This window comes from Mirounga leonina, unplaced genomic scaffold (genome assembly GCF_011800145.1).
Source record: "Mirounga leonina isolate KUSES-001 unplaced genomic scaffold, KU_Mleo_1.0 Mir_94, whole genome shotgun sequence".
In the NCBI taxonomy this organism is placed as follows: domain Eukaryota; kingdom Metazoa; phylum Chordata; class Mammalia; order Carnivora; family Phocidae; genus Mirounga; species Mirounga leonina.
In genome coordinates, this window is record NW_023270855.1 from 57,944,523 (window position 1) to 57,961,932 (window position 17,410).

Consider the following 17,410-nt stretch of genomic DNA (forward strand, 5'->3'; position numbering starts at 1 on the left):
TCTTCTCATCCCTTTTGCAGATCTACTCCCCGGATCACTCAAGCAATAACTTCTCCTCCAGCCCCTCGACCCCCGTGGGCTCCCCACAGGGCCTAGCAGGTCTGGGGGTGTTGCTGGGGAGGGGTGGGGGGTACATCTGGCGTGTGCAGCCCTCAGTGGGTGGAGAGCTGGAGGGACCTCTGCCTCAAGGCTTATGTGCCCATGGGCATCCAGGGAAGGCTCTCTGGAGGAGGTCTCCAGGGCAGTCCATGTTTGTGTGAACAGTGAGGGGCAGGTGGGATCTCGCAGGGCAGGGCAGAGGGTCCAAGAGCCAGAGTAACAGGCCCAGACTCCCCAGTGTGGACAGCGTTTGTCCACCCGGTATGTGATGGGCACCAGTTGCATGCCCTGGGTTTGGCTCTGCCAAGGAGGCCAGGTCCTCCTGTCCCCAAGAAGACCCACCTGGGGGTCAGCTCGTGGTGAGGTTTTATTAGACACCCCACAGGGCCTCACCTCTGCAGCGGGAGTCCTCAGAGACGCTCACCTCGCCCTGGCCCGTGCAGGGCCCCCGGGGTGAACCTCTGCCCAGCTCTGGCTCCAGCTGCTGGTACGGCAGGCTGGCCCCTGGGGCACCTACCACGTGTGCCGCTGGGCTGCCTTCCCCGTGGGAAGTGGGGCCTGGATTTTGGAGCCTGGAGCCTGTCTACTGGGTGGGTTCCCAGTAACTGCCTGGCTGGCTGGCCAGGGCTGAGTTTCCGTCGGCCCTGTGGGCGTGGGGGCCCCCGTGTGGCCAGCCCAGGCATCTCAGGCCCCTGGCCCACTCCCCACCCAGCCTCTCCCTCTGTCTCTGAGTCCGGCTGCTCGGACACCCAGCCTCAGGTGCCCCTGTTGACGCGACACCTACCCCTTCCAGGGACGTCGCAGTGGCCCCGACCAGGAGCCCCCGGTGCCTTATCGCCTAGCTATGATGGGGGTCTCCACAGCCTGGTGAGCTTCCTGCCCCAGCCTTCCGGGGCTGGTTGGGGGCTGTCCCTCGTGGGTGCGTGTGGCCGGGCCGGGGAGGGGGTGCCCCTCATGGGAGCGCCCGGGGCGGGGGGCACGGTACACGTGGGTACAAGACTCACGGGGACCCTGGGGTGGGGGAGGTGGCCCGGGAGAGTGGCTCAGCGTGTCTGCTGTGGCCAGTTTACAGAACTTGGAAACCGTGGCCCCTAAGAGTCGTGAGGCCCCTGTGACTGGTGGAGTTCACAGGGCAGGCCCTTTGATGGTTCATTTGTCGGGCACAAGGTCCGGAGCTGTCACCGTGGTGGTGGCCAGCAGGACGCAAGTCGTGCGCAGGCCCCGCGGGGCTGTGTGGGGTCCCAGAGGCCCAGGCCCTTGACCGCCTCCCCCCTCCGCCCCGCAGCAGAGCAAGATGGAGGACCACCTGGACGAGGCCATCCACGTGCTGCGCAGCCACGCAGTGGGCACCTCAGCGGACGTGCACGGGCTGCTGCCTGGCCACGGGGCTCTGGCCTCCGGCTTTGCCGGCCCCGTCGTGCCACTAGGGGGGCGACACTCTGGCCTGGTGAGTGCCGCTGGAGGGTGGGCGGGGCAGGGGGCCCGGGCGGCGCAGCCCTGACGAGGCCACTCTGCTGTCCGCAGGTGGGAGGCGGCCACTCGGAAGACAGCCTTGTGGGCGGCGGCAGCCTCCTGCACAACCACGTGGCCCTCCCCAGCCAGCCCAGCAGCCTCCCTGACCTTGCTCGGCCGCCAGACTCCTACAGTGGTAAGCCTCAGCGGTGGGGCCCGGGGAGGGGCGGCCAGCACCTCGGGGCCACCTGTGCCCCGATCCCCTGCGCAGAGCCCGGCTGGTGCATGGTGTGCCCTTAAACGGCCTCCTCTGGAGAGCGGTGACCTAGGGCTCATCCGGAGGGACTGAGCCGCCAGGCGCTGGGGTGGGTCCCTCACTACGCAGCGTCCCGTCGCCCTGCACTGGGAGGCCCTTTGGGAGGCTTCCTGCAGGGCTGTAGGGCCCCTCGCTCGTCCCGTGTTCAGCGGCTTAGTTCATGCTGCTCAGCCGGCCGTCGCGTGTTGAGCACTGGCTGTGTGCTTGGGTCTTGTGTAGGCCCCTGGCGGTAAACTGGGAATTAAACAAAAAGCCCCGTCCCTGGGGGGTGACCCACAGTGGGCTAAGTGCAGCAGGAACGGGGCTGGGGGAAAGTGGGGAGGGGTGCAGGGGTCCTTGTGGTTTTAAAGATGATGGCAGGGCAAGATTGTGCCGTTTGGGCAGAGCTGGGGAGGAACAGAGGCAGACAGACCCCCGGGGTGGTGCGTGTGGAGAGGCCCTGGGGCAGGACCGAGCCTGGTGTGCTGGAGAAGTAGTGAGGAGCCCTGTGTTGGGTGGTAGGAGAGGGAGGTGGGGTCAGGGAGGTGACAGGGCAAGTCCTGCAGGGTCCTGTGGATGGGGGAGGGCTTGGGCTTTGACCCTGAGGGACCTGGGAGCCCTGGAGGGCTGCCCCCAGAGCAGGGACCTGCCGGACTCTGTGCCCACAGGGCGCCCTCTGGCGGCAGCAGGGAGACTGGGGCGACCGGACCATGTGTGGCACCGGAAGCCATGGGTGGAGGGGACTGTGCTGGTCCAGGAAGGGTGGGGTGGGGGGCGAGTTCTGGGTTCTGAAGGCAGAGATCCCACAGGCTTTGCAGATGTGGAGGTGGTGGTGGGGTTCGGGTCTGGAGTTCAGGGAGGGTGCCGTCCAGGCATCCTGGGCACTTGGTGGAGCTCAGAGCCAGGTCCGTGGGCAGAGTCACCAGGCAGAGCGAGTGGACAGAGCCCCAGCCTGAGCATCGTGCCGCTTGGATGGGGGGCTCTTGACGTGTCAGGAGCTGTGTCGGGCTCCTGAGGTGAGGACCCACTGGAGCAGCATGGGGTCAGGCTGGTGGCTGGTGGGCTGTGAATTTTCCTGGAAAAGACCAAGGAGGTGACAGCACTTTGCACAAGGCTGGAGGGAGGAGGTGGTGATGGGCCAGTGAGGGTCTTGTGGTCACCAGTCCCAGGGGCACGGACACGGACTCTGCCACCGTGGTGGCAACCATGGCTGGAGAGGGTGCAGGGACTTTCTGCCTGGCCACTGCCTGGTGTCCCAAGCCCCCAGGAACCCCCCGCGCACCCCACATTAGGGCAGGTTCTCTTGTCCTGCCCAGGGGCCCTCCCCATCCCAGCCTCCCCACACCCCTCAAAACCCACTTGAGTTTGACAGCGAGCGATGCTCTGTGTTTCTTGATTTTTGCCACTTTATGCCGGGGGTCTCTCTGGGATACGTACAGTCGTCACGACTCGGGGGGGGGGGGCGGCGCGACTTGACCTCTCAACAGTGCCCAGGACGCCCTGATGTCCGTGCTGTGGGACGGGGGTTCCCGGAGCTGAAACTCTTACCCCAGCTTCTCCCCCTCCCCTGCCTTGCCCTGCCCTCCCCTCTGCTACCCTCCTGGTTCATCTGTTGCTCAGCCCAGGCCCCATTCCCGGTGCGTGTTTTGCTCTCACCGAGTATCGAGTTCAGCATTGCTGTGTGCCTTCTAACCCTGTATTTCATGACGTGGTTTTGGGCTTTTGTAAAATTGGTATCTGGCTGGCATGTTGGGGCTGAGGACGGACCCTGGCCCTGATGCGGGACGTTAGGTTGTTTCCAACTGTCTGCTTTTGCACTAGGTGCTTTCTGGAACGTTCTGGAACATGTCTCCAGAGTGTGCACAAGAGTTTCTCGGGTGTGATTCCAGGTTGTGGGGTTTGGAGGTATGCATGTGTCCACCTTCCCCAGAGAATGCCGGACTGTCCCAAACTGGCCATGCCAACTTCCTCCCACAGGCGCTACTTCACGTTGTAGGGCCCTGTTGTTTGGCCACCTTCGTGACTTGCTGGATCCCGATTTGCATTTCCTCAGTTTATTGACGCAGTGAAGCGGATTTCCATGCGGCCATATCCGCTTCCTTGTGTCTGAATTGCCCATTTGGGAAAGCTCCCAAAGCTCCCTGTTTTCCTGTTGAGCTCCTGATCCTTTTCTTGTTGATTTGTAGGAGTTCTTTACAAATTACGGAGACCAAGCCCTCACTGGTTTATACAGGACATGTTATTTTTTTTTTTCTAAACATTTTACTTATCTGACAGAGAGAGACACAGCGAGAGAGGGAACCCAAGCAGGGGGAGTGGGAGAGGGAGAAAGCAGGCTCTCTGCTGAGCAGGGAGCCCGATGTGGGGCTCGATCCCAGGACCCCGGGACCCTGACCCGAGCCGAAGGCAGACGCTTAAGGACTGAGCCACTCAGGCACTCCAGAACATGGATTTTCTAATTGTGCGCTGCAGGGCCCTATTTTATGTCAGCTACAAGAGTTTTGTTAAATGACATGACTGGATATCTTTTTTTTTTTTTTTAATATTTTATTTATTTATTTGACAGAGAGAGACACAGCGAGGGAGGGAACACAAGCAGGGGGAGTGGGAGAGGGAGAAGCAGGCTTCCCGCGGAGCAGGGAGCCCGATGCGGGGCTCGATCCCAGGACCCCGGGATCATGACCTGAGCCGAAGGCAGACGCTTAAGGACTGAGCCACCCAGGCGCCCCAAGGACACTTATTTTCTATCCTGTGGCATATCTTCTTATCTCTTGGTGGTATCCTGGCAATCAGAAATTCTCAATTAGGATACAGTCCAGTTTATCAATTTGTTTCTTCTTTCAAGAACAGCTCATTTAGTATTTTAGGAGATACTGAGTCACAGCAGGATTTCAGTACATTTTCTTCTGAAGGTTGTCAGGTCTTAGTCTGGAGCTGGTGACTGGTGTGAGGTAGGGACCTGATTCTAGGTGTGTTTTCCGTTTTATCGTTGGGGTTTTTTGGTTTGTTTTTTGGGTTTTTTTGCACATGGAGGCCTGGCTTTCCCCAGAGACCTCACTGCCTCCCACGAGGGGCAGAAGGGGTTGGTCAGGTGGCCCTGGACGTGCCCAGACGCTAAGCCCAGGCCTGTTGCAGGACTCGGGCGCGCCGGGGCTGTCTCGGGTGCTGGTGAGATCAAACGGGAGGAGAAGGAGGACGAGGAGAACACTTCCGTGGCCGACAACTCCGAGGAGGAGAAGAAGGAGCTGAAGCCCCCCCGCGCTCGGACCAGGTGCCCGCCCCTCCTCAGCCCCCGGCCGGGCCCGCCTGTCGGGACGCACGCACACGCACACGCACACACACACGCAGGCCGCTCCGCGGGGCCGTCGGCGGGCCCCCCGCCTGCCCCCCGCCTCACTGTCTCCCTCTGGCCCCCGGGCCCCCCCCATAGCCCGGACGAGGACGAGGACGACCTTCTCCCCCCAGAGCAGAAGGCTGAGCGGGAGAAGGAGCGCCGGGTGGCCAATAACGCTCGGGAGCGGCTGCGGGTCCGAGACATCAATGAGGCTTTTAAGGAGCTGGGGCGCATGTGCCAGCTGCACCTGAGCAGCGAGAAGCCCCAGACCAAACTGCTCGTCCTGCACCAGGCCGTGTCGGTCATCCTGAACCTGGAGCAGCAGGTGCGAGGTCAGTGGGGGCGCCGCTCCCCTCCCCGCCAGCGCTGCCCTCGCTCCCCCGCTCCTGGAGCCGGCCCCGCCCCCCGCTGTGACCGCCCCGCCCCCGCTGTGACCGCCCCGCCCCCCGCACCACAGTCCCTGCCCCCTCTGGAAATGGGACGATGACACTCTCTGGACCCCTAGCTCTGCAGATCTGGGCACTTTGGCTCTCAATTCCGTCCCTGGACCCCAGGGATGCCCGCCCACCCCAGCCCTCCTTTCTCGGGAAGGCTCTAGTCCTCTGGCTGAGGCCCCTGTGCCCCGGGGCCACAGGTCACACTGTCGCTCTGAACAGACACATTGTTGTGGGGCCACTTCAGCCCATCAGCCCCCATCTACAGGTGGGGTCCCCCACCCCCGTTTCCCAGGGCCGGGTGAGGATCCGGAAAGGCCCCCATGTGACTTGGCTCCCCAGCTCAGCTGCTTCCTTAACTAAGCCTCCCGCGCCTGGCGCCCGTTAACCCTTTCTCTCCTGCAGCGCTGTCACTTGGACCGGAGCTGGGGCCCTCGCCCCCCCGGCCTGCTGTCCCCTCAGCTCTGAGGGTTCTGTGTTTCCATGGTGGTGCCTGCCTCTCTGCTCTCTGCCTCTCGCACTCCACCCCCATCCCTGCCCATCCGTCCCTCCGCTTCCACGGCAGCCCCTCCTACCTCGCACTTGCTGCCCAAGCCCTGGATGGCAGGGCTGCGACCTTGGGGTCTTTCCTCCCCCAAAGCCCCCCAGTTGGGACTTGAGGGAAGAAAGGGGACCAAGGGGTGCACCAGCCTCAGGCCTGTCAGTTTGGTCTGCGCGCTTGTCCTGGGCTCCGGGGGCCGCCGCCGCCACCTGGCGGGATCCACTCAGGCCCAAGGGCGGGTGGGCGGGTGGGTGGACAAGGGCACAGTCTCACCCCGCCCCCCACGGTGGGAGCAGGACAGGGCCCCCGGGAGCTGCTCACATGCAAGCGCTTCGGCCCGTCCTCCACCTCTGGGGTGCACACCAGGGCCGGGCCTTCACCCACTTTGTTTCACGTTCCCCAGGACCAGGCGTGGCAGGTGTCCCGTTGCCATTTGCCCCCATCCCGCCCAGGAGGAGACAGAGTGACTTGTGCAGAGCCACGTGGCTGGCAGTTGGTAGGGCCTGAGCCAGGCTTTGGACCTCGCGGGCAGGTGTCTGAGCGTTCGAGTCCTGTGTGTGGCCGGGGCCCGGTACACAGCAGGTGCTCAGTAACTTCACCGCCCAGGGCAGCTGGGGTGTTCGCAGTAGTGATGAGAGGCCCGGGGAGCCGACGCTCCCCGCCCAGACTGGGGGCCCCTGCGAGGTGCGCCCGGGGGCCATTCCACGGCCCGCTCTTGGGGCTGCCGGAGTCCAGTGCGGGCAGGGGCGGGCGTCGGGCCCTTGCCTCTTCTCTGCCTCTCCCACCCACACTGGTCGGGTCAGGCCTAGCACTCCCGGACCCAGCTGCGCTGAGCCGGGGAGACCATCCCAGGAGGGGCTCTGGGCCTCCCCTGCCCCCCGGCCAGTCCTTGGCATGTGGAATGGGCTCCACACGGAGTCCCAGACGGGGACTCCGGGCCCGCCCTCCCTGCCCTGGGGACAGTCCCACGGTGCTCTCCTTGGGGTGTCACCACACACACAGCCTTGCCTGTGGCCAGGCCGCAGGCGCACACAGACAGGCACACGCCCTGCGTGCACGGGAGCGCGCACACGCACGCGCAGCCCGCAGGCCCCGGCCTGCCCGCCCGCCCGGCTGCTGACTAACAGAGGCCTCGGTGCTGTAACCCAGCAGTACGGAGGATGTGCTGTCCCTGGAGGAGAAAGACCTGAGGGACCGGGAGAGGCGCATGGCCAATAACGCCCGGGAGCGGGTGCGCGTGCGGGACATTAACGAGGCCTTCCGGGAGCTGGGGCGCATGTGCCAGATGCACCTCAAGTCGGACAAGGCACAGACCAAACTGCTCATCCTGCAGCAGGCCGTGCAGGTCATCCTGGGCCTGGAGCAGCAGGTGCGAGGTAGGCTTCCAGGCCAGGTGTCCCGCCCCGTCCAGTCCCCCCCGCCCCCTCCCTGCGTGCAGGCTCTAGGCGCTCCGTCCACGCTCAGTGGGCGCACTCGGGCCCCCGGACGGCAGTCTGCTCTTCTGGCCCCCTGCGCCCACCACCTCCCTCCCTGAGGGACCCTCTCCCACATTGCTCTCCCCCTCCCCCCAGAGCGTAACCTGAACCCCAAAGCGGCTTGCCTGAAGCGGCGAGAAGAGGAGAAGGTGTCGGGTGTGGTCGGAGACCCCCAGATGGTGCTTTCGGCCGCCCACCCAGGCCTGAGCGAGGCCCACAACCCCGCGGGGCACATGTGAGGAGGGGCGCCGTGCGGGACCAGCGAGCTGGCCCGGTCCCTGCCGCACGCACGCACGCCTGTCATGAGCACGGAGCCCGCGCCACCGGGGGTGGGGGGTGGGGTGGCTGCCCCGCCCCCGGCCCCCAGCTCCGGGCCTCACTGCCTTGACGCCGTGGGACTTCCCTGATGGATCCTGAAACCGCAGCCCGGGCCGAAAGGGGCAGTTTTGTTTTGTTTTGTTTGTAAACAAAACCGGAAAGCAAGATACACACTTTGTCAGAAAAGATGAAAAAAATGCCTTAAGTAGAAAACGCGGGAGAGTCCAAACCTACCACTTGCCGGAGGGAGAAGCAAGAGGGCTCGCCTCGCGGAGCCGCCGTGAATCGTGCCTACGCCTGACCTGTGTCTTAAGGAAAATAAAGAACGTTAGTTAGATTTTTTTTTAATGTATTAGGAAATTAGCAAGGAGGATGCCTTTGGTCTCTTTTTTTTTTTTAAGCTTTTTTGCATACGTTTTGTAAGCAACAAATTTTTTGTATAAAAGTCTCGTGTCTCTTGCTATTTCTGCTGCTGTCTCTAGAACTGAGCGTTGCATTTCATGATCAACCAGATTATTAAAAGTTGTATTAAAAAGACCCAGTGTAAACCTGAGGTCCCCCCCCCCCCCCCCCTCTGGGAGCCGCTGGTCACAGGGAGCGATGGCAGATGTTGTCTCCTCGTTGCTTTTTCAGAGGTCGGGTGGTTTCCTGGTTTCGTGTATCTGGGGCATGGTGGGCAGGCCTTTCCCTGACGGGGGTTCTCCTTCCAGGGTTCCTTGCTCCATCCTCTCCCCTCCCTTGGGAAGGGGGTGGGGGTGTCTGCAGGGAGGCAGGGCCCCTCCCACGTGGGATTGCCGAGGACCCCAGGCACTTCCTCACGGCCCTCGTGCCCCACAAGCTTCACACCTCCCCAAGTCGGATTTTGTTGGGACCGACGTTTCTGGGCATAGGGACCATACCACAGGAGCATGATGTTGGGGGGCCTCCCCAGACACCCCATCCTTCGTTCCTTTGACCTGCGGACCTGGGCCTGCTCTCTGATCTCTGGCAGAGGGCCTGCAGACAACTCAGGGCCAGCACAGCAACCCACAGCAACCCCCACCCCAAGTGACTGTTCCCCAAACTCTGAAGCCCCCAGGCTTTGCACCTGATCATCTACAAGAGCAGGAGGGTGGGCCACATCCCAAGCGCAGCTCCTAGGCCTCCCAAAGTCCCCTGTCTGGTCTCATGTCACCAGGCGGGACCAACCCCACACAGGACTGCCCCAGGCTTAAACTGAAGGTCCCTGCAGTCCCAGGGACACCAGGACTGGCCCCTACATGTGTCCCCCAGGTGCAGGCTCAGGCCTGCTGGGCTGGGCTCCTTTGCTCCGTAACACATACAACCCCCCAAACACAGGCCTCAGGGGCCCTAGGGTGGCCACGTTCACTCCCGCACACCAGCCTGCCTGACGTCCGCCCGGGGCCTCCCCACCCTCTGGAGCAGCGGGCTGCCTGAGGCCCTCCAACCCCGTGACTGGCACTCCCCCAGGCCAGGGAGCGGGGCACCCCAAGGGAAGCACCAGGCAGGACCTGCGGGCTGCCTCCCAGGCCCCGAGGTCACCCGGGTCCTCCCATTGGGCCCGCTGCCCCACCCCCAAACCGGTCAGCGGGCAGTGAGGAGCCAGTGGCTGGCGAGGGGCTCCCCGGTGACTGCCCTGGTCTGTGTGGGTCTGGTGGGTCCTGCCTCGGTGTCTCTCTCGCTCGGCTTCTGGTCTTACACGGAGCCTCTGCCCCCCGCCCCCCGGCTACTACCGGACTGTGGATTGCCCGTAAGTGGCCCTGGAGGCCGGGAGGAGCCAGGAGTATGGGAAAACTGCCGAGTGCCTCGAGGTAACTGGTTTTCAAACGAAACTTTTTTAAGAAAAAAATTTCATACAAGTGTCAACGCGGCTGCCTGGATTCTTCGGGACGTGTTAAGGGAGCCTCTCTCAAGTGGACCTGGAGAGCTGTGTATCACGGCACTGTAGCATAAACGCGACCTCGCGCGGCCACACGCTGTCCCCTGCACCTTTCAGCTGCCGTGTGCTTCCAGGCGGGAAGCGGCTGCCACGTCAGGCAGGGGGCACGGGGTTCCGCAGCACACGCAGGCGCGGAGCCCTCGGCCCGGGGTCTGAGTCTCGGGGCAGCGGCCACGGAGTCCCCACTCGGGGACGGGGCCTCAAACCACCAGGATTTATTCTCTCGTTTCGGGGCCAGGCGCCCCAGATCCAAGTGTGGCGGGGCCGCGCGCCCTCCGCAGGCTCCAGGGCACCGTCCCTCCTGCCTCTCCCGGCTCCCGAGGCTCCGGGCGTCCCTCGGCGTGTGGCCGCATCGCCCCAGCGCCTGCCTCGGTGGCACGTGGCTGCGTCCCCATGCGTCTGCGTCCAGACTTCCCTCTTCCGAGGACACCAGTCCGTGCGGCACGGCCTCCCCCCTCCTGTATGGCCTCACCTGACCGGACTGTACTTACAAAGGTCCTGAACCCAAGTAAGGTCCCATTCACAGGTCCCGGGGGGCAGGACTTGAGCGTGTCTCTTTGGGGACAGACACAACGGTGGTTTGACTGGGGCCACGGTGAGCAAAGCCAGCAAAGTCACAGAGTGACAGGGAGGGGCCCATGGTGATTCCACGTTCTAGAACCAAAGCGCCTCGGGTCAGGCGGGGAACCCACACTTGTACTGAGGGGTCCTGGGGGTCTGGACATGGGACCGGCTCACAGGGGAAAGCCACTCCCTGAGAGGCTGCCTGTTAATTTTTAAAGTTAATAATGTAATATGCCAAAGCCCACTGAATTATGCACATTGTGTAAATAGGATGGTGTGTGAACATCATCAAAAAAGGTGTTTATGGGCGCCTGGGTGGCTGTTAGTTAACTGCTTCAGCTCATGATCCCAGGGTCCCAGGATCGAGCCCCGAGTCGGGCTCCCTGCTCAGCGAGGAGTCTGCTTCTCCCTCTGACCCTCCCCCCTCTCATGCTCTCTGTCTCTCATTCTCTCTCTCTCAAATAAGTAAAATCTTTAAAGGTGTTTATTTTTTTTAAGATTTTACTTTTAACTCATCTCCACACCCAACATGGGGCTCGAACTCATAACCCCGAGATCGAGAGTCACATGCCCTTCCCACTGTGCCAGTTGGTAGCCCCTCAAAAAAGGTGTTTAAAAATAGATCACAATGGTGCTAAAATCTTCCTTCAGTGAGGGATCCCCTCCCTATCCCAGCAAGGATCCGCTCTGTGGAAATTTCTGGAAGGAGCATCTCTTTGCCCCACTCAGGGAACTGCAGGGGCAGAGACCGGACGGAAACTCGGGGCAAAGGGTGTGCCCACGTCTTGGCGGCAGCAATGGTGTCCTGAGCACGTTCGAAGGGTGCAGGTCACTCTGTGCTTGTCACAGACCTTCTGCCAGCCCCCAGCCAGCCCTCCGAGCCCTCCTGCTCCCAGGAAGACACACACAGCCCGGGCCTGACACGAACCCCAGGCGGCCCTGCCACCCCCGGCCCGGCAGACAAGGACAGCCCCTCGGAGACCAGGGCAGACAAGGACAGCCCCGCGGCACTGTGGCGGGATGGTGGGACCTCTGAAAGAGCACCCCCATGTCCGACCCCGGAACTGGGGATCCGGGCCTTACTCGGGAAAGGGGCCTTTGCAGGTGTAATTGCAGATGCTGAGATGAGCTCATCCTGAAGTAGGATGGGCCCCAAAACAATGACAAGCATCCTGATGAGAGGAGACACCACGTGACAAAGGCGGAGGTGGGAGGGACAGCGGGAGTGCAGCCCTGTGACACCCTGGGGGGCTTGCGGCCTCCACGGCGGGGACAGCGTGAAACCCCATTGTTTTAAGCCACCCAGCGTGCAGCCATCAGCGTGACCATGGGGAACAGGGAGCATGCATGTCCTTCCTAAAGCAGTAAAACGCCTCACTGGCAGGAATGACAACAGGTGCAACTCCTCCAGCACGGTTTGGCTGGCGGACCCCTGGGCGCCTGACACTGACCTCACCTTCTACAGCAGGTACACCTCAGTTTAAAAAAAAAGCCGGGTGGTTTCGTCCACGGTTCAACACAGGCTCCCTGCTGTGAGCCAGCCGGCCCCCCAGAATCCTCTCCAGCGGGATGAAGACACACGTCCATGCAAAGACCTGGACAGGGCTATTCACGGGCCACAGCTGTGATCGCCGAAACCTGCAAACAACCCAAATGCCCTCCAGCAGGTGAGCGGGTCAGCACACGGGTCCGCCCCTCTGTGGAACGCAACTCAGCAGCAGAAGGAAGGCACCAGGGACTCTCAGAATTAACTGTGCGGCATGCAAACATCCAGACACCAAGGAGAACACACTGTATGCCTCCCTGTATAGAAAAGTCTAGAAAATGCAGGTGAACCGACCGGAGACAGCAGATGAGTGCTCACGGGGGCCAGGAGGGGGTGGGCGAGGGTCCAGAGGGGCAGGAGGAAAAGCCAGTGGGCACCCTGGCTGTCTCGGTGGCGGTTCCATGGGCACACACACGTCCAAAGACCAAGCTGTATGTGTTCAGTACGTGCCTCTGCCCCATTTCCACAGGAGGCCCAGGAGAACCAGTCTCAGGGTATCTTCTGCAATTATCAGGAAAGAGGTGCCATCTTCCTTTGAGGGCTGCTGGAATGCTGACCTAGAGTTTCCACATGCCACTGCTCAGAGAGAGCTCACCAGAGGGCAAGGACAACAGAGGCAAGAAGAGCTGAGAGATGCAGAGAGAGATTTGTGATAATATTGCTAGACTCCTGGATCCAGCCATGCCTGAAGCCATCCAACATGCCATAAACCTTCTTTTCTCTTGGGGGCGCCTGGGTGGCTCAGTCGTTAAGCGTCTGCCTTCGGCTCAGGTCATGATTCCAGGGTCCTGGGATCGAGCTCCGCATTGGGCTTCCTGCTGGGTGGGGAGCCTGCTTCTCCCTCTCCCACTCCCTCTGCTTGTGTTCCCTCTCTTGCTATGTATCTCTCTGTCAAATAAATAAATAAAATTTTTAAAAAACAAAATAAAAAACAACTTTTTTTCTCTTAAACTGGTTTTTGTATTTTATCACTGCAAAGGAAAACATTCTGCTCAGGTCATGATACCAGGGTCCTGGGATCAAGCCCCGCATCGGGCTCCCTGCTCTGCAGGAAGCCTGCTCTCCCTCTCCCACTCCCCCTGCTTGTGTTCCCTCTCTCGCTATGTATCTCTCTGTCAAATAAATAAATAAAATTTTTAAAAAAACAAAATAAAAAACAAAAACTTCTTTTCTCTTAAACTGGTTTTTGTATTTTATCACTGCAAAGGAAAACATTCTGCCTTATGAGCTGAAATACATTAAGCAGAAGGAGCAACGAGGCAGGGCATTAGGAACTGCTTGGATCCAGGACCTGCAGCCCGCAGGTCTCTAATGACCATCTCCACTCATTTTTTTAAAAAGATTTTTATTGGGGCGCCTGGGTGGCTCAGTCGTTGGGCTTCTGCCTTCGGCTCAGGTCATGATCCCAGGAAGCCCAATGCGGGGCTCGATCCCAGGACCCTGGGATCGAGCCCCACATCGGGTTCCCTGCTCAGCGGGAAGCCTGCTTCTCCTTCTCCCACTCCCCCTGCTTGTGTTCCCTCTCTCGCTGTGTCTCTCTCTCTGCCAAATAAATAAATAAAAAATCTTAAAAAAAAAAATACAAGATTTTTATTGACTTGATACAGAGAGAGAGAGAATGAGCGGGGGGAGGGGCAGAGGAAGAGGGAGAGAAAATCCCAAGCCGACACCCAACCTGGGGCTCATCTCACTACCCTGAGATCACGACCTGAGCTGAAACCAAGAGTCTGATGCTTAACTGACTGAGCCCCCCCAGGCGCCCCTCTACTCATTTTTTCAGGCAGCTTTATTCCGTCTCTCTCCTCTCTCTCAACATCTTCATGACGGCCTCTACATCCCATTTTTTAAGTTTCCACGAACAAATCTCTTCTGACCCCAAGCTCAAATCCCTGTAAAGATCGAGAAACAATGTCCAATCCAGCAACAAGCAGCTCTGGTGCCCCGACCGTAGGCTCCACCGGCCGGGGCCGGGACCCAGCCGCAGTGGGTGGCCCGGGCCAGGTCAGGACCTGCAGCCCCTCCCCCCCGGGGAACTGCCGCCTTGCAGGAAACGGAGGCGCAGGTGCCGGGAGGAGAGCAAGGCGGGGCAGCGGCCGGGGCTGACCTCCGGGGCTCGCCTCCGGGCCTGCATCCGACGCTGGGGCCCAGAGGCAGGGACGGCGGCAGGCGAGGCCCCGCCCGCCCCGGGGTTCCATCTACTAGCGGGACCGGGCCCTCCGCGTTGGCTCCAGGCGCCAGGCCTCCGAGCGACAGCTCCCGGGAAGCACGGCCGACGGCGGCTTCCGATCGCGCCCTTCCCTCGGTGCGACTCCGGCCCAGGTCCTTCCCCGTCGGGCCTCAGTTTCCCTAATTGCAAATACAGCCTTGGCTTGTAGCAAAGACACAAAATCACCAGCCAAGTGTCGGGGGCTGTGCTTAGCTGCCGCAGGCTGCGCCGCTGGGGACCACCCTGGCCGCCGGCGATGGGACATCACCCGCGTCGCCGCGTCTGGCGCTCAGAAGAGCCCTCCCCACCCGCCAGACCCGCTCACTCGCGGCCGCATCTAACGACTTCCGACCCTCCCCGGAAGTGACGGCAAGGCTTTCCGGGTCTGCGCGCGCAGCAACCGCTGCCTCCCGTCGCCAAACGGGCAGCTCGCTCGGGGCGGGGGCCTCCCCGTGCGCCTGCGCGCTGCTGCCGCCGCGCCTGCGTGGTGTAGCCGGGCGGCAGCCGGGGTCACCCTGAGCTGCCGACTGCGCCGCGATGCTGAGCAGGTTCCTGGGCCCCCGTTACCGTGAGCTGGCCAAAAACTGGTGAGCATGTGCTCCCGGGCCCCGCCGTCCGCAGTCGGCACCCGTTATGCTACCGGGTCCCCGATGGGACGGGCGCAGAGCGGCGGGGCGTACGAGCCAGCGCCTCATCCCTACCTGGACGGGCTGACACGGCCGCCCGCTGTCTGTCCAGCGCCTTCGGCTCGGGCTCCCCGGGGCCGACCAGGACGGCGCGGAAGGCTCCTGCGACGTTCCTGACCCTCGGAGCTGGGGTGCCCGCCGAGGCGCCAGGTGGGGGGGCGGGGCCGCGGCCGTCGCTGGGGAGGCAGGCGGGGCGCGTGGTGGCGGTTCGTCCTCTGTGGAGGTGGCGGTGGCAGCCCTCCCGGCCCAGCGTCCCAGGCACGTGGCTGGCCGTGATCCGGCCGTGTATCGCCGGCCATCGGCCCTCCGGTGGTCAGCCGTGGCTGCAGGGCAGGTGGCCCCGCACGGCTTCAAACCACAAACACGAGTTCCCCCGCAGTTTGTGTGGGTCAGGGGCGCGGGCACACCCGAGCTCGGCCCACCACACCGGCTCAGGAGGCTGCAGCCTCCTCCGAAGGCTCTTTGGAGGGGGTCTTTCCAAGCGCAAGGATGGGATTGTTGGCGGACCCCCTGTAGGGCGGCTCAGGTGGCAGCCGGCTTCCCGCAGAGTAGGAGCAAGCCCCAGCACCTGTGCGAGCCCCGCTCGTTAGAGACCAGAGCCTGGGTCCTGCTCACACTCCGAGGGAGGAGGCGCACCGGGCGTGAGCATCAGGAGGGACTGTCGGAGCCACTGCGGACTCCAGCCAATCACAGGACATAAGTGAGGGGTGCCGTCCTGGCTGAAAGCGAGACTCGTGCTGCACCATGCAGCCGTGGGTCATTGGGGAGGTGGCCTGCCCTTCCTGTGCTGTGTGCTCCTGTAAGACCCAGACCTTGATACCTCCCTCAGTCCCGTAGCTGTCCCATAGCTGTCCCTGGCCAGCTGTAAGCTGCATAGTTGGGGCCTGCATGCAGGCTTTACCTGTTGTGAAGGGGTGGTTATGAGCTTGGGTTGTTCAAATTTTCTTCTGAGCAAATTCCTCAAAAAAACCCTCCAGAAGATTCTCATGTGAAAACAGGTGGGTGTGAAGTTGCCTCAGGGTCTCCTGCTTTGTGCCCACCCCATTGTCAGAAGGATGTGTCCATACACGGGGCAGGAGGGGTGGGTGTGTGGTGGGCGCTGGATAAACGGAAGCTTGGCATGGGAGGGGGAGAGAGACCCAGAGATGCAGCTGGAAGGGTGACCCCTGAGCAGGACCTGACCCCTGCTGTTCTCTGGCAGGATGCCCACAGCAGGCATGTGGGGCGCTGTGGGCACTGTGGGGCTGGTGTGGGCCACGGACTGGCGGCTGATTCTGGACTGGGTGCCCTACATCAACAGCAAGTTTAAGAAGGACGATTAAACTGACCCTCCTCAGACCCCTCTGGTAAGTTTTGGCGGCTGTTAGCAGGTGAATCCCGTGATGCCCACATGGCTGAGGACTGGGGCTTCCATGAGGCTGGTTCTCCATGCCCGCAGAACTAGGGTGGTAGGTCTGGGAGGCTCACCTGGACTATTCACCTGGGAGAATCCTGCCTGTCGACACAAAGCTGCCAACAAGCATCCCTGGTTTGTGGGCCTGGGGAATGGGCAGTGGCCCAGGGGGCTCCATCCTGGAGGCTGACTGCACCCCACATCCCAATCTCCCCCGCCTGGGTGTGACAGAGGGGTGCCCCATTTTACAAATGGGGAAAGTGGAAGCTGACCCACAGCTGCTGGCCTCCCAGGGGTTGCTGCTTGAGCCGTAACGACCCCTTGGACTCTTCCATTTGTCTCCGACGTGGCTGTCCACTGTGCCGACCACATGATAGGCCAGAGTGTACGTGCCTCTTGCATCTCCATTCTACAGATGGGCCCCAGGCCATGCCGCAACTAAGCGGTCTAGCTAGACTTGATTTCGGAGCCTGGCTGCAGTGTGCGTAGCCCCTCATCACTCAGCTCCTCCCTTCTTACAAGAACAGGAGCCAGGAGTCTTGTGCTCACCCTGCCTTGTCTCCCATCCAGGTGTCTGCTGATGTTCTCTCCCGTGGGAGCCCCTGCAGTGCCCGGACCAGCCCACACCCTCAGGATGGGCCTCAAGGAAAGTGACAGCATGACTGACTGTTTCTGAGAACAGCTTTCGTGTTTGAATGCACGCAGCATTAAACCTTGCTCTGAAACCTGCCGCACCTGGACGTGGTCATGCTGGGGGCTTGGTTATCTTGACTGCAACCGTGGTGGTGTGAGTGACCCAGGGGTCTGTGGCTGTGGCACAAATTGATCACTTACGGCGTTTAATGTGTAACATCTGTACAGAGTGTTTATCACCAGCTTGAGAAGTCACGTCACAACTCAGTAGGGTCAAATAGCACACATCCGTTACCTCTCGATTTCTGTGGGCGGGAATTTAGGAGTCGCTTAGCTGCACGGCCTGGCTCCGGATCACTCGTGAGGATGCAGTCAAGGTGTCAGCTGCGGCTGCCTCATGAGAAGGCTGGACGGGGGCGGGAGGAGCCGTTCGTGCGGGTGCCCTCGAGGGGCTGCCGGTGGGAGGGAGGCCTCGGCTCCCCACCGCGTGGGCCT

The 17,410-nt window shown here is 61.7% G+C and overlaps 2 protein-coding genes across 11 annotated transcripts in view; both read left to right on the forward strand.

The window, feature by feature from the left end:
• TCF3 (transcription factor 3) overlaps nt 1-8,485 on the forward strand; it is a 31,912-nt gene extending 23,427 nt beyond the window's left edge. Inside the window, exons 12-19 of one of the 10 annotated variants that reach the window (XR_004677913.1) lie at nt 21-99; nt 893-966; nt 1,385-1,546; nt 1,624-1,747; nt 4,982-5,117; nt 5,277-5,505; nt 7,305-7,531; nt 7,727-8,485. Coding sequence is in view for 7 of the 10 variants with exons in the window: in XM_034998501.1 (XP_034854392.1) it covers nt 21-99; nt 893-966; nt 1,385-1,546; nt 1,624-1,747; nt 4,982-5,117; nt 5,277-5,512; nt 7,727-7,869 (954 nt within the window). In the remaining 3 variants the exon portion in view is untranslated. Of the gene's footprint in view, nt 1-20; nt 100-892; nt 967-1,384; nt 1,547-1,623; nt 1,748-4,981; nt 5,118-5,276; nt 5,513-7,304; nt 7,532-7,726 lie in introns of those variants that run through there. The other 9 variants (XR_004677914.1, XR_004677915.1, XM_034998501.1 and 6 more) reach the window with 9 other exon arrangements.
• A 6,189-nt stretch (nt 8,486-14,674) lies between these two features.
• On the forward strand, nt 14,675-17,012 carry LOC118006000 (cytochrome b-c1 complex subunit 10). The gene is made up of 3 exons (XM_034998509.1): nt 14,675-14,790; nt 16,091-16,235; nt 16,853-17,012. Exons 1-2 carry the CDS (start codon nt 14,741-14,743, stop codon nt 16,209-16,211), a joined length of 171 nt encoding a protein of 56 aa, XP_034854400.1. The 5' UTR covers nt 14,675-14,740; the 3' UTR covers nt 16,212-16,235; nt 16,853-17,012.
• The last annotated feature ends 398 nt before the right edge of the window (nt 17,013-17,410 follow it).

Bases quoted from the DNA above. Each gene is read 5' to 3' on its own strand.
- LOC118006000 (XM_034998509.1), top strand. From the start codon at position 14,741: ATGCTGAGCAGGTTCCTGGGCCCCCGTTACCGTGAGCTGGCCAAAAAC. The intron at 14,791-16,090 runs GTGAGCATGTGC...GTTCTCTGGCAG, and splicing joins CGTGAGCTGGCCAAAAACTG to GATGCCCACAGCAGGCATGT.